The following is an 11,621-nucleotide window of genomic DNA, read 5'->3' on the forward strand; positions in this document are numbered from 1 at the left end:
AGAAGCTAATTAAATAAAATTAAGAGAGCAAATTAACTCTGCTGGAAAAAAGCAGAACCCTGCCCAAAATGCATTCAAAGATGTATTGGTTTTAATGGAAGTTTTAATTCTGTCTACTGGTATGCGTTATCTTGCAGATGGAAACAGTAAAACGCCATTAAATCCTATTGGAATAATGCCCAAAACACACTACAAAAAGGAATTCTGTTATGATTTAAATTAAAAAGCTAATGGCTCATAATGGTATTTTAAAGGAAACCATTAGAATTTCTGTGATGGTTTCTATTGTTTTTCAACAGGGAAAAAAGTCACATTAATCTTGGGTAGCTGTTTATGTGTGTCTTGACAGGTGATCGCTGTTAGCTAAATACGCCCTTTTCACATGACGTCACGCATCTTCCGTTCTGCCGCGAAGCAGTGTATCATTATTTCCGCTAGCACTCCAGTTCATAAGGTGGCGGTAATGCACTTATAAGCTGATTTGCTAACCGCCAGTAAAACTCAAGAAGAAGAAGAATAAGTTACGTCCTCTAGCTCCTTAGATTTGAGTTTACCAAGTGGCTTGCACATCTGCCACAAATACGTCTAGATGATGTACAACGTCTTGCAGACAAATTTTCGCTAACGACAAGATCAAAGCTAGAGAAAGGATACAAATTCTTCGTTGAATAGTACCTGTTTGATTATGAAGGTAAGTGTTTTGTTTTCTTTTTGTGTTAGCGAAGGTGCTAGGATAAGTACTTGAATATGTGTTCTGTCAGTTTTTTTTCTCACTGTTGTTAAATTCCAGCGCGACGGCAAAACGGAAGTTCTTCTTCTTCTTCTTCTTCTTGTTTGTTGCAAGACAGATGTTATGATACACTGCTTTGCAAAAAGGCGGAAGTTAAGTGACGTCACTGTGAAAAGGGCGTATTCCAGAAGCGGGTGCACTCTGAACAATAGCATGACAGTTTACACTTATGTGACTTGCATTGCCAATTTTTTTTTTAAATGTTGGCATGTAAAAGTGAAATGAACCAATAGACAAATGCAACATTGTTACAAGTGAATCTCTGTTTCAGATCAAACGAAACATCTACAGGTGTGAAAACATTCTAAAACTCTTATTTTGACACACACAAGACTAGCAGTGACTTTAACCATTCTGTATCTTTCTTGGATATCTGTGGTACCAAATGCATTACCCTATTCATTCTGTAAGGAAAAACAATATCTGTTTTGTGGCACATACAGAAGCATTTAATTAATCATCAGCTCTGGACCGTGCCACCTGTTTTCTGTGCCAGAGCTCATGCCCCTCATACACGTGGCTGTCAGACGGTATCCTCATCCTCTCCTCCTCACACTGTTCCAGCCCTCCCCCTCTTCTTCCTCCTCACATTCTCTCTTTCACCTCCCTCGCCAAACTCTCCGTGCACCTCTAGGGATGCTAATTAGACAGACTGTATGCTCCTCTATCTCTCCCTCCCTTTCTCCTCGTGTATCTCTGCGGTCCACTTAGAGACCAAGAGCTCCAATCAGACTAATCAGAGCGCTGTTTAGCATTCTGTTCGGGTTCCAGCGGCCCTGTACCGCCGGCCCCACTGCCGTGCTGGAATCAACCTAATTGCTCCTCAGCCACCGCCAGCTCTGTTGAGCACATTTGCTGTCGTGAGCGACCCGACAACAGGCATGGCAATTCTGACACAACCCCGGACTTCTGATAGGGAGGGTATTGGTTGATAGAGGACATGCATATAGAGAAATACTTTTTTCCCCAAAAGGTTTCTGTGGACACGGTCAGAAAGTTGATATTTTAAATTTAGCTTTGCCTGAAAGGAAGTAGTTTATTTCCACAACTGTTGTTAAAATAGTGTTATTATTCCAACCCAGTGTCAAGCCGAGTTCCCGTGATCTCAGAATAAGAGCAGATGAGAATGAGCAGTTGAGACCGAACAGATGACAAAAACGAATATATAAGCCAAACAGAATCATTATAGCCTCCTAACACAATGAATTGGCACATATGCCTCTTTGTTTCATCCTCTCTTCTCTTCCATTTTCAACTCTACCTTTACATTCTCTCTGTGCCTTCATAAGTAGCTATTGTTCCCTTCACCTCCTCTCTTATATTGACCTGCAGTAAGCACTTGTGATAAGTGCTGTGGATTCCTCCATGCAATACTCCACCATGTTTGTAAGCCATTTGCCTTGACGTGCCATGACAGTTCATTCTCCAGGGAGGGAATTGGGGGGCAGCATATGTTTTAATATAAAGAACCTGTCGATATAAAAATAACTGCCCGTCAGAACACTGAGTACAATTACTTAGTGCGGATATTTACCCTTATGAAACATTTGGTAACAATATTTTCGGACAAAACGGCTAATAGTAATAGAGTTACAGTGACTTCTGAAAAACTATAATTGTGTAATATTACTCGGGACTGTTGTTGTGGTCAAGTGGTCAGCTGGGATTTGGATTTTGGCCTGATCTCTCTGTCATCTTATTTCATTTCTTTTTTACGGTAGGAGTGGCTATAAACACGCACAGTTTTCCTCTGCTGATGTCTGCGCAGTCTGTTTACAGAGGATTAGTGGAACCTCAGGGGACAATATGATGCAAACAAGGGATCAATCTTTTACCTGCTGTGAATGGAAAACCATGCAGCTAACTTTCTCAAATTATTCTTATTATTATGAATGGTCTAAACATTCAAAGTGGCAATGATAATAAGGTCAACTTAGATGACCGCTACAGCATTACAGCAGGGAAATTGAACATCTTGTACATTCCTACTGTATTGTTTATCCTCTTTTAGTTCTTGTAATTCAATGAAAAAAGTGTCATTAGTTAGGGGACACATGTCCTCAAGGGAACTTTGAATTTGGTTTCGCTGAGAAATGAACGTTGTCTAGCAAATCAGTGCAGTTTACTTTTAGTTTTAGCTTCCGTGCACACTTAACGAAACAAAGTCTTATTTTAGCATTCTGTAGTCCTTGGAGGTTGTTTTTATCTGCCTTGATTTTGTCTAATCATACTTAGGCCAACAAGTGAGGCGACTGATATGTCTGTTCATGATCATTGGGGTTAGAAGAGCATTTGCGGACTCATTTGTTAAAACCTCTTCATCTTACTTCAGGTTCAACACAGACCTGTCATTATACATGCCTGATGATTAATGTAATGTTTATTACTGTCTCTCTCCGAATATAACCTTTGAGATAGCAGCCCAGTCTAAACACGGGGGAATTAGAGTCTAAACCTGTTGATTTTTAATCACATTCAAGTTTTATTGAGGCAAAAAGACAAATTAATCAGATTTTTTCCCCAAGCATGCCTGTGTCTTAAAGCATATACTTTTATCTAGTTCCCCCTCTCTCTCTCTCTCTCTCCTTCCCTTTTCTCGTCTTGCCTTTTTTGTTGTCTACTAGCACTTAAAAAGATGTAATTTCTTTACTGGAACATAAAGTAAGGTCAAAACGCAAACTGCTGTTTCTTAGAAAGCCTATACGCCAGGATGTTCTGTAGAGGGTCATAATGGTTGTTGAATAGACGAAATAGAAATACTGTTGCGTAAGTAGAGCGATTTCCAGTAGATTGCGGTAATCTAGCTGTACGCGGAGGGGACCTGTGATAATAAAGAACGCGATTGGCCTTCGGCTGGTTGGAGCGCTAGCCTAAATGGATGGAGGTTTCCGTGGCAACGGTAGGTTTGGATGTTGAAGGACATCAGAGGTACAAACAGAAAATAGCTTTTTATGGAAGGAAGGCTCAGAGAGGGAGAGTCAGTGTTTACAAAAAGGTTAAGGCAGATCACAACTGGTGTAGGTTTAATTAGAAGCTTTCGTGATGAGCAAATATCAGATTTCACATTTTTTAGCATTGGATAGAATTCATCCTCTGAGACACTGTTCGTTTCTAAATGTTTTTTATGCATTAATAAAAAGAAAGTGTATACATTTATATGGTCACACTTTAGATTATGGACAAATTCTCACTATTTACTAACTATTAACTACGACTTTTGCCTCAATAAACTCCCAATTACTGCTTTAAAGGTAGTTTTTAGGTTTAGGTATTGGTAGGATTAAGGGATGTAGAATAAAGCAATGCAGAATAATTCATATCTGCTTCATACATACTAATATACTACCAATATGCATGTTAATAAGCAGGCAAGTAGTTAATGATAAATTTGTGTACCTTAAAGGGGTCATATGGCGCGAATACGTGTTTTTCTGTGTCTTTGGTGTGTTATAAGTTGCCCATGCATGTATGAGACACGTAAAATTGCAGAAATTAAAGTGTCGGAACAAACGATGCATTCTATCTAAAAGTGAATGCTCACCCAGACCTGTCTGAAACGCCTCGTGTAACCACACCCCCACAAATCCACGTCAGTTCGTGGTATGATTTGACTAAGACCGCCCAAATGTATACGCAAGTAAGGTGGGCGTACCTGTCAGTACAATTGCTTTGGAACCTGATGTTCCAAATATGGTAAGAGGCGTTACATTTCCCTCAGACGCTTGCAGCATTCGACCAATCACTACAGCACTGGTTAACTGGCCAATCATAGCACACCTCGCTTTTCAGAGCGATGAGCTTTGTTAAAAATCTGCATGTTTCAGAGAGGCGGGGCAAAGAGGAGATACAAACATGCACGGTATGTGGAAAATACAGCGTTTTTGAAATCGTGTATACACATTGCATTACATCTAAAACAAACGATAATATTCGTTTTAGCCGTGTCATATGACCCCTTTAATATAAAGGGTAACCATTTATGTTTTTGCGATATGTGTGTATATTTCAGATCTACAGGCGCTGCTGGCTGGTATTTAAGAAGTCGTCCAGTAAAGGCCCTCGCCGACTTGAGAAATACCCAGATGAGAAGTCTGCCTACCTCAGAGCGTGTCCTAAGGTAAACTTCTCCCTGCAACAGTTCAGCCGAATTCTAATTCAAGCCATGAAAACGCCACAAGAGAAATGAAACATTCAAGGAAAACATTCAAGTGTCACTTCAGTTGTCCAATTATACTAAAAGCCTTGTGCAGGGCATTCAATGCAATGGAACTGAAAGAAAAGATTACAAAAACGAGACAAGCAGTGTCAAGGGGGTTATGAGTCCAGTCAATACGGACCAAAAAAATGTCTTCACATCAAACAGTGCAAGTCCATTTTTATCCACATACACCAAAGCCCAGACGCAGAAAATGTCAAAACTTCTGACAGATAAATGCAGCAATGTTGAATAAAAGTATCCCCCCACGATTGACGCTATTTTTGCTGACTCACGTCTCGATTTTCTGTCTGTTTATCAGTCTCATTTGCCTTACTTCACTGCACTCTGCAACTCCCACTCCCCGCTACATACCATGAAAGATGAATGAGAAGACTACACAGGACTTTTCTAAATGATTCATTCCTAATTGTTCCCAAGTTCATCTCTGTCAGGACTTGTGACTTAGTGGTTTTTTTTACCTACACAGGTGACAGAAATTAGCAATGTGAAGAACGTGACGCGATTGCCTCGCGACACCAAGCGGCAAGCAGTGGCCATCGTCTTCACAGACGACACTTCTCGAACCTTCACCTGTGATTCAGGTATTTTGTGTTTTTGACATTTCTAACTTGAAGACTGATGTTGTGCTTCTCTCATGCACACTGAGAAGCTGCATCTATTAGTATTTGTTTTATTTATGGAACATATTCATTGAAAGAACTGCTCATTTATGGGTTCATTGACACCACTGCAATCTTTTGGTTTTCACACCAGAGCTGGAGGCTGAAGAGTGGTTTAAAACCTTGTCTATTGAGTGCCTGGGGACGCGTTTGAATGACATCAGCCTTGGAGAACCAGACCTTCTGGCCGCTGGAGTTCAGTGTGAACACACAGGTGAGAGTCTGTAGGCATTGGGCTAAACGCTTACCTGTGAGAATACGTTTTATGTACCTCAACTGGTTTGTTTCATGTCATGAGGTCTTATATCTGTTATACTGTATATTCCTAGATTTGTGGTGATATCATGGTCGCACGTATATCGATTTTTTTTAACCTGGTAACTAAATTCCCACTATCTGTTGTTCCAGAGCGCTTTAACGTGTTCCTGCTACCCTGTCCTAATCTTGACATCTACGGGGAATGTATGATGCAGATCACACATGAAAACATCTACCTTTGGGATATTCACAACCCTCGTACCAAGCTTGTAACCTGGCCACTTTGCTCGTTGCGACGCTACGGCCGGGATGCTACACGGTTCACTTTTGAGGCTGGCAGGTATAGCATGTGATAAGATTAGTTCTGTCTGTGGTCAGATCGAATGCAAGAATGTCATGTGTATAAACATGGAAGGCACAGTTAAGAGCCATTGAACCATGTGCCTCCTAAAAGGATTTATTGAGTAGATTACTAGGAATTCACTGACAGATTAAGTGTTCTTATCTCTTTTAGTGCTTTGATCATATAATAAAAGAACTTTTACCAGCTGGATGCTCTTTGAGAGACCTTTTTTCCACAGGGTTTAAAAGTAATATAACACTGCCCCCTAGTGGCCATTGTAATGTAACACACAGTGTATCTATTACTTTAAAAGGATATTTCAACAACAACATACCGTTTTTATGTATTCACCCTTACTTCATTTAGTTTATTACTTTATTTCTTCTGTAGAACACAAAAGAAGATTGAAGTTTGAGAAATGTCTTTTTGTGCGCACACAATGAAAGTCTATGGGGGGCAATGTTGTTTGTTACCAATCAAAATATCCTCTTTTGTGTTCTGAAAGAAATAGGTTTTGAATGACATGAGGGTAAATAAATAATTAAAGAATCTACTTTTTTGGCTGAACTATTCATTTAACAGTGTTAAAAAATAATATCAGTTAAGATGAACAGATTTTCTGTCATCAAAGCTGAATTTTAGCATTATTACTGGGGCTATGCGTGTACATAAGACATAAAAAACCTTAGAAAGCACTTTTAGTTTGTTTTTTCCCAGTAGTACAATACTTCAAAATAATGTTTCGTGTAGACTAATATAAATTGCTTGTTAAAACTAGTGCTTGTCATTGTTTAGGATGTGTGACAGTGGCGAGGGCCTGTATACTTTCCAGACAAGAGAAGGAGAGCAGATCTACCAAAGGGTTCATTCTTCCACTCTAGCTATAGCTGAGCAGCACAAGAGAGTCCTCATGGAAATGGAAAAAAACAGCAAAGTAATTGAAGCCTACATAAATACACAATGCTTCTACTGTGATTCATATAATTCAGCGCAAATCAAAAATGTTAGAACCACTGCAGATGTATACTTTATGTAAAACTCAATTGTATTCTGTTTCCCATCACTCTCTTCAGCTCCTGTCTAAGGGTTCAGAAGGAACGTCGTATCCCTGCACCCCCACGTCAATTTTACCGCGAAGTGCTTTCTGGCACCACATCACCGGATCACAGGCAGGGGTGGATTCTGCCAACGGTGAGATAGTTACAGGAAATCTGCAACTTAGTGCTAATGGTGATTGGTACAATAAAGCTAAATGGCCCTCTTAGGGAAAATGTTTCTTTTGCTTTTTTCCAGCATGCTCTTTGTATTGAATGTTGATGGAGCTATACAATTTTAAAAGGATGTCAGGGGCGGGGTCTATTACCCACATTTTGAGAGAATCATTGTATACAGTAGTTATTTCAGTTACTTTATGCATTTCATAAGATTTCTTAATACCCGAACATCTCAATTACTTTAGAAACCAAACAGTGTAAATATGTTGCACTTGTATAGTTGTAGTTGTGTGCACATTTGTGCCAGAAATATACATGATTCCTTAAGTCGTGTTTAGAAACTCTCTGACATCAAAACACCCTATACCCCACCACTTTTCTCCTTTGCATATTATTTCTCTATTGTTTGTGCTTTGTGTTACCTACCCTTTAACTTTTCCATCTTCACGCAGGTGACATATATGGCGATAGTCAATCCGGAGTGGACGCTGACCTCTTCTCCAAACGTCTTCCTCCAGAACGACACTCGACTCTTCCCGTGAGCCACAACTGCACCCAGCCGTCAACGCACTACCCCAGTTACCCCACCGAGTGAGCAGCTTCACTTAGAAACGCACCAGTTTTTAACTCTAGACCTCCCTCCACACTGCACTTTGCCCTATGTTTTTCCATCAGCTCTTTTTCACCTGGGCCAGGGGTCTGCCTCAGCCATCCCTGAGCCCGCCTGTGATTCTGAGGGCACGGAAAGAGGGAACGCTCCCAGCACTTCAAATGAAGCGAGGCCCACAGACCTTTAAAGCATACATGAGAGATCAGTAAAAGTATAAGTTTGTTGGATCTGACTCTGTAGCGTTCCCAGCGCAATATGGTCACCTTTGCTGGGTTTATGTGGGAGTAGACTATGTAGGTTTTGAATACCTATCTCTTCATGCACGTTCTTCAACCCTATGCATGTCCCCTGAGGTAAACAGTTTAGATATGAAAGAGTTTTGTAGACGCCTATCAAGTCCCCTCGGTGCGGTCTTCATTCTAGGCCGTTTCAGAAATGACACAGACCCGGCTGAGGGGCGTTCTAGTTCAACCAGTTTGAGCTTGAACACTTTTGATCTTCAATATGAGATCTGTTTCAATCAGAAGCTTTAGCCATAATCTAATGGACATGTCTGCAAGACCCACCCAAGTCACAGGACTCTGTAAAGGTAAAGGTTTGTGAAAGTGCCATTTCATATATTCATCAGTTATTTTCTCCTTCTGCTTTATTTAAAATGACTGGTTATGACATACAACTGTCTTTGGAGACTGTGTTATGTAATGAAGAACGTCATCCGGACGATAGGAACAGCTGAATCCTCTCCCTGCTAAAATCATCCATATGCTTTGTGTTGTTGTTTACCTTTTTAGAAAGAGGCACCGTTTTATCTTGAAGATATCTTAAGGGTCATATGGTCAACATGTATACCTGCTGAGGGGGAAACAAAAATGACAGATATATTCAGCTGGGGTGGCTGTGACATAGCTTATGAACTATTTATTTATTTATTTATTAAAATTTACCAACAAAGCACAAGACACATTGCCATGTATAGTGGTAGATCTTCTTTTAGCAGCTCGGCAGTTGTATATTTAAAAGGGTTTTTACCAGCTCTGTACAAAATGAGGAAAATATCTCAAATAAGGTGGTAGGCCTCACACAATAAATGTTTCTTCATGCTTTTCATGCTTGTCTGCTATTTTCTGAGGTGGTAATTTCCATGAAATTAAGTCTTATCACCGAGGTTTACCTTTGTTATTTCTCTTCAGACGTCTGTATACGTGACTAAACCATTTGTTTAAGCTTCTCAGCTTAACTGTTCTAGTTTCTGTCATGCTGTAGCTGTCTCGATATATTGCAGCTGTGGCCTAGTGGTTATAGCGGAGTTGCTTGTGGGCAACTGAAGTTTGAGTTTGGCTTTTTTCTCAATCTTGCTTCATCTGGTTAAAAGACCATCTTAAATTGTAATGCTGGTCAGACTGGTTTATATATGGAGTACAGCTGGTGGATCAGCAAAACAACTTTTCAAGTTGACGACCAGCATTGTCTTTCTGGTAAAGCTGGTTAGCCAAAATAGTTTTGTGTTTAGACTTAGAGGACATCAGCACACCAACGTCCAAAACAGGCCCTTCATTCCCTGTTGTCTCTCCACTCTTCATATAAATAAAAGTGAAATTAAAAGACAGCCCAGTATGCACCTTAAAACAGCAAATGCGTGGTCTGTGTGATTGACTTGGTTCAAGATCTTTTCCCGCACAGAATTAGTTTGAGCTACAATCCTGGGGGCGTGACTATGCTTAATATCTTTACAGGTCCAGAAGAGGAACCGTGTTTACAGTCATTCTGGTGTTTGTTAATTCATGTCCTGTATGTAAAATGAAAAAGGGCTTCATCTTATTGATAATGTTGATAAGCTGTTCATTTTATTGAGGGGGCCTGAATGATTGGATTAGATTCAACTTTATTGTCATTACACATGTACAAGGCAACGAAATGCAGTTTAGCATCTAACCAGACGTGCGAAGAGCAGCAAGTGCTTTATATACAGTAAGTGTAGATAATCTAATGTACAGATAAGGGCGTATGTACAGCAGTACTATGGAGATAATTACAGTTGGGTATATACAGTATTATCAACATGATATACAGATGTATGTGCTATGGACAAGATATACAGAGTACTGTGGATTATGTATAGATAATACAATATCTACATATAAGGACAGATGTACATATAGGAGCAGTTTTATGGGGATAATTACAGGTGGATATATACAGTATTATCAACATGATCTACAAATGTGTGTGCTATATGGACATAATGTCCTGAGTAATATGGACAATATACATGTGTGCTATGAACCTATATACAGGAGATTAAGTGCCATGTGCATACAATACAGATGGGTCATGCAAATGATGTATAGGCTGAGGCTAAGAACAATTATATACAGTATGTGAATGTGTACTACCCCTCTGAGAACAAGCCCCCGCTATAGGGCTTTCAACTGGAAAAAACACGTACTGTACATTGTAGGCTGTAACAACCACCACACACTGCTTTTCACTGACAGACTGGATGAACAAAGTCATTTTGTTTTTGAAGAAGAATCACTGCAGAATTGCTGTTTTAAAAAAGGTCCCTATAATGCAGTTTGCATAGCAGCTTTCTTGACACGTTCTGATTCACACACAACATATACAAATAGGATTTATATAGGCTCACACTGTAGTATGTACAGTAGTCTTCAACTATACACATAAAACCATGCAGTACATGCCAAAATTATGTTTTATACTTTTTTACCAGACATTTTCCCGTAAGGAGACTAAACAATTACATAAGCTCATCAAATTGATGTAATGATTCCAACATGATTTATTTATTTATGGATCAAGAGCCAGCAGGTCCCTGAAGATGTTCTGGTCCTAAATGCATCATTAGCTGACATCAGTAACTCAGACCAAATGTACTGGTACGGTAAGTACCAAGATGACTTATGTCCAGCACTGGTTCAAAGGTTAACACTGACATCTGTCCATGACACAGTGATTTCATGAGTGATTCAGCTAACAAAGACCCTAAAATCCCTAAAATCAAGATTGGAAATGTGCTGAAGCTTTGTTTGCTTTATACTGAACCACGCTGTAAGGATAAAGTTATTTAATGGAGGCCCTGCCAGTTCTGTGACAATTTAGATGCATGTATACCTGAGGCATCTGAGCAAGTTAACAAGAACTTCTATGATATTTGTGTTAAAATATGTTGCCGTTTTTAAATAAAATAAAATAACGTTTTTATAAAATGGAAAATGATGTAGCCATTTATGTTTTTGATTCACCCTCATGAAATATGAAATATAATCATGCTAGTTGAGATGGAACAGATCAATAACAAATATAGTATGGCAATATTACATCGCCATGGTCAAGTTGTAGGTATTTTTTATCTCTTGAATGGTTTATTTTTTAAGTGAATCTACCGAGAACAGCAAGCAACTTATGTACCATATTGTAACCAATGCTGTAACCACGTTAACCTTTTGTGAATGCCTGAGTGGCCTGATCAACCTCCAGTTACTCTATACGGGCCTATACTTTCACCTC

General features: G+C 39.5%; 1 protein-coding gene across 1 annotated transcript in view; it reads left to right on the top strand.

The window, feature by feature from the left end:
- Positions 1-11,204, top strand: part of dok4 (docking protein 4) — a 55,355-nt gene extending 44,151 nt beyond the window's left edge. The window contains exons 3-9 of the mRNA XM_057342932.1: positions 4,800-4,907; positions 5,476-5,590; positions 5,763-5,882; positions 6,077-6,266; positions 7,065-7,203; positions 7,343-7,460; positions 7,936-11,204. Of these exons, the coding sequence (XP_057198915.1) occupies positions 4,800-4,907; positions 5,476-5,590; positions 5,763-5,882; positions 6,077-6,266; positions 7,065-7,203; positions 7,343-7,460; positions 7,936-8,078 (933 nt within the window). The 3' untranslated portion in view covers positions 8,079-11,204. The remainder of the gene's footprint in view (positions 1-4,799; positions 4,908-5,475; positions 5,591-5,762; positions 5,883-6,076; positions 6,267-7,064; positions 7,204-7,342; positions 7,461-7,935) is intronic.
- Positions 11,205-11,621: the final 417 nt, after the last annotated feature.

The sequence above is a fragment of the Triplophysa rosa genome, linkage group LG1 (genome assembly GCF_024868665.1).
Source record: "Triplophysa rosa linkage group LG1, Trosa_1v2, whole genome shotgun sequence".
Taxonomy (NCBI): domain Eukaryota; kingdom Metazoa; phylum Chordata; class Actinopteri; order Cypriniformes; family Nemacheilidae; genus Triplophysa; species Triplophysa rosa.